The sequence below is a fragment of the Balaenoptera musculus genome, chromosome 19 (assembly GCF_009873245.2).
Source record: "Balaenoptera musculus isolate JJ_BM4_2016_0621 chromosome 19, mBalMus1.pri.v3, whole genome shotgun sequence".
Lineage (NCBI taxonomy): Eukaryota > Metazoa > Chordata > Mammalia > Artiodactyla > Balaenopteridae > Balaenoptera > Balaenoptera musculus.
This window is the reverse complement of record NC_045803.1, coordinates 6,152,755-6,156,067: the sequence shown is the minus strand read 5'-3', so window position 1 is coordinate 6,156,067 and position 3,313 is coordinate 6,152,755. Positions and strand designations below refer to the sequence as shown.

General features: G+C 51.0%; 1 protein-coding gene across 1 annotated transcript; it reads right to left on the bottom strand.

Annotated features, from left to right (window-relative positions):
• Positions 1 to 1,047: 1,047 nt before the first annotated feature.
• Positions 1,048 to 2,367, bottom strand: LOC118885390 (sialic acid-binding Ig-like lectin 14). Its single transcript, XM_036834020.1, has 3 exons — positions 2,040 to 2,367; positions 1,821 to 1,956; positions 1,048 to 1,684 (listed from the first exon to the last, which is right to left on the bottom strand). Exons 1-3 carry the CDS (start codon positions 2,365 to 2,367, stop codon positions 1,525 to 1,527), a joined length of 624 nt encoding a protein of 207 aa, XP_036689915.1. The 3' UTR covers positions 1,048 to 1,524.
• Between the last annotated feature and the right edge of the window lie 946 nt (positions 2,368 to 3,313).

Here is a 3,313-nt window from a genome sequence, read left to right as displayed (position 1 = left end):
CTCATATATGATGGTGGGATGTAAATTCATTTGACTACTCAAGAGAACTCTTTGATGGTACCTGCTAGAACTAAATATATGCCGACCTTATGATGAAGCAGTCCCATACTCACCAGGAAAATGGTGCTAGTCCTCCTATTTTCATCACAATATTCATAACAAAGTTATTTTGAAAAAGCCAAAGTTTGGAAACAAATGCAATGTCATCATATTTTACAGTCGATACATAACTGGAGAAATAGTCACAAGTAAAATACAATTTTAAAGACAAAAACTATAGCAAAACCAAAATGAATTATTGATACATGTAAAAACATGCATAATCTGAAAAACATAATACTGAGAGAAAGTACAAAGATTGGCACACGTATCCATCGGGACAGAAAAGGGAGAGCCAAACAATGAATAAATATTTCTTCTTCTTTTAATTTCCTTTTTATCTCATTTGGGGACTGTTGGGATTTCCCTGGCGGTCCAGTGGTTAAGACTCTGAGCTTCCACTGCAGGGGGCGTGGGTTCAATCCCTGGTTGGGGAACTAATATCCCATATGCCACATGGCCAAAAAAAAAAAAAAAAGAAGAAGAAGAAGAAGCCTTATTTGTAACAGATCACTCAAAAATAATGGTAGATTAAGAGATCATTTTGCTGAAAACTCTCACAGGAAAACTAAAAGGTAAGAATGATTTTTCTATTATTATGTTACTTAATAATACGTTCAAATAATGAAATGTTGTGATATTTTACACTAACTATTATGAGGTAAGCAACTTGAAACCAAGAAAGAAAATCAGTGTTCCTGATTCTACTGTGTGTGGATGTCCCCACTAATAGGGAAGTTTTGGAGACCAGAAACTCAGGTGTTAAGCAGGTAACTTCTGGGTCATGAGAGAAGCCCTTTGCAGGGCTGGCGATGCAGAGAGAGGAGCCGGGTGGAGGAGAGGGCTGAAGGACGACCCACGGCACAAGCAGGGTAGCAGATGGGGAGTGGCGCTTCAGAAACAATGGGGCAGGCAGTGAGGGTGCGTCATCAATAACCATGGTTTATTTTCTGTATCTTATGACGTTTTGACATCTTAAAAAGCTTGCTGGCCTGAAAAGGACACCGCCTCGCAACTGTTAGAGACAGAAAAGGGCTGTTCCAGGACCTCACCTTTAAAATGCAAACCAATCAATCGCTACCCCATAATCCCCAACCACCCCTTTAGCTACCCCTCACTCGCCAAGCACTATTCCCTTACCCGAAGTCACTCACGAACAGGTAACAGACTACTACAGATCACCCCTGCCACCCAAAGCCCACCAGAATTATTCAAATGAGCAGATCCTAAAGAAATTTCCCTGCGCAGCCCTGCCTTTCCCATGGAAACCCCAATAAAGGCTTCTCCGCACCTGCTCCTGCTTCTTGAGCAAAACCAGGTGCTTCCCCTTTGTCCTGCCCAGCGTGCCGTGCCACCTACTCGTGGAAGGTGTAAGTAATAAAAGTCTCCTTTCAACGGTATTGACTCTTCATGTCATCACGCAAATTAAAAGCTCGTGGTTGCAAATGAGGGTTTGAGTCGAGCGTTTCCGGGGAGAAGCTGACAGTGATGGCCCCACGGCTGTCTTCTGGGCTCCGCATCCTCACGTGAATCCCGTCTTGAGAAGGAGGGAGGCTCAGCCCTGCCCCCCTCGTGGCCTCCACACCTGCAGACCAACACTGTCTCAGGTCAGAGAGTCGGACAATTTAACTCTGGCTCCAGGCAGGATGGGCCAGCTCAGCCCCACCGGGAACTCGAGGGCCATTTACCCGACTTCCCTGGAGAGGAACGGGTCTGCTCACCTGGTGTAGTAGAACCAGGTGAGGCCATAGGCGAGGAGGAAGCCAGCCCCCATGAGGGCCCCTCTGATCAGGGTGGAGACCAGGGGCCAGGAGCCCCGCTGAGCCTCAGTCACGCGGCTGCGGCAAGACGGGCTTTCTGGGGAGGGCAGAGAGGGGTGAAGTTCTGTCCCCAGCCCCCAGCTCCCTCCCACACTCCAAACACCTGCCCAGGCTGCCTACCCTGGCACCTGTCCTGCAACTCATTCTGCACAGCAAGGCTGACGGAAACTTGCTGGGAGCCCAGAGGGTTCTGAGCTCGGCAGGTGAATTCTCCTTCTGCAGCGCCTAAGCCTGGCAGCTCCAGGATCTTGGTGCTGGAGATGCAGGTGGCGTTCAGGCCTGGGGACGCCCGGAACCAGCCCAGCCGTGCGGGGGGGTTGCTGTCAGCCACACACAGCAGCCGCAGCGCCGGGCTCTCCGAGATGAGAAGAGCCGAGGCCCTGTTCTGCAGAGCCTTGAGGGCTTTGGGGGAAAGTGCAGCGAGAGTGCGCGGACGCCGAAGCCTCATCCCTCCCGCCCTCCCAGGATCTAGTTGGCCTCTCCTTCTCCCTCCCCTGGCCCGCTAGCTGCTTCGGTGTGGCTTCCCAGGCTGGACCCTCCACCCGAAGGAGCTTGACCCCACGTGTCCGGGCCTCGTATCTTCAGGGAGGCTCAGTGTCCTCAGTGGGACGTGCCCGGGCTGCGTGGTGGAAAGAGCACAGAGAGCCTCAAGCCTTGGGAAGCTGATGCAGTGGAAGGCACCAGGAAATGGCCTCAGGAGGCTTCTGTGGAGGAAAGCCACAGAGCAGAAACCGTGGTGAAGCGAAATGGGGCTTTGACCAGAGTGCGTGAGTGCGTATGTGTGTGTGGCCTGTGTGTGTATGTCCATGCGTGTGTAGGTGCATGTGTGTGTGTGTATTGCATGTGCATGTGTGTATGTGCATTTCTGTATGTGTCTGTGTGTATGTGTAGAGATGTGGATTGGATATGTGTGTATGTGCATGTATATATGTGTGTATGTGCATGTATATATGTGTGTATGTGCATGTATATATGTATGTGTGTGTATGTGTATATGTGTATTGAACCTGTGTGTGGACTAGTGCCTGGGGGGGGGGGGGGGAGGGTGGTGATTTTTATCCTTGCTCTTCCCATACGTGATGGCATTCAAGCCCTAATCCCACCCTCTCTGCTTGGAGGTGGTCCCAGGAGCTGGACCCAGCCCTGGAGAAGAGCGGTCCTTTCCTACCTGTGACATTTCTGAAGCACAGGTTGATGCTGAGGTTCCACGGAGCATCTAGGATGGAAAGATATGGCCTTGCTTCAGAGGTGAGGAGTGGGATGGAAACTGACCCAGCACCCAAGGAAGGAAACCAGGGAGCGGGGATGGCTGCCCTTCATGGCCTCTCCCCACCTCGGCTCCTAACGCTCAGATCCATAAAAGAGTGAGCTGGCCCTCGTTCCATCCCTGCCCT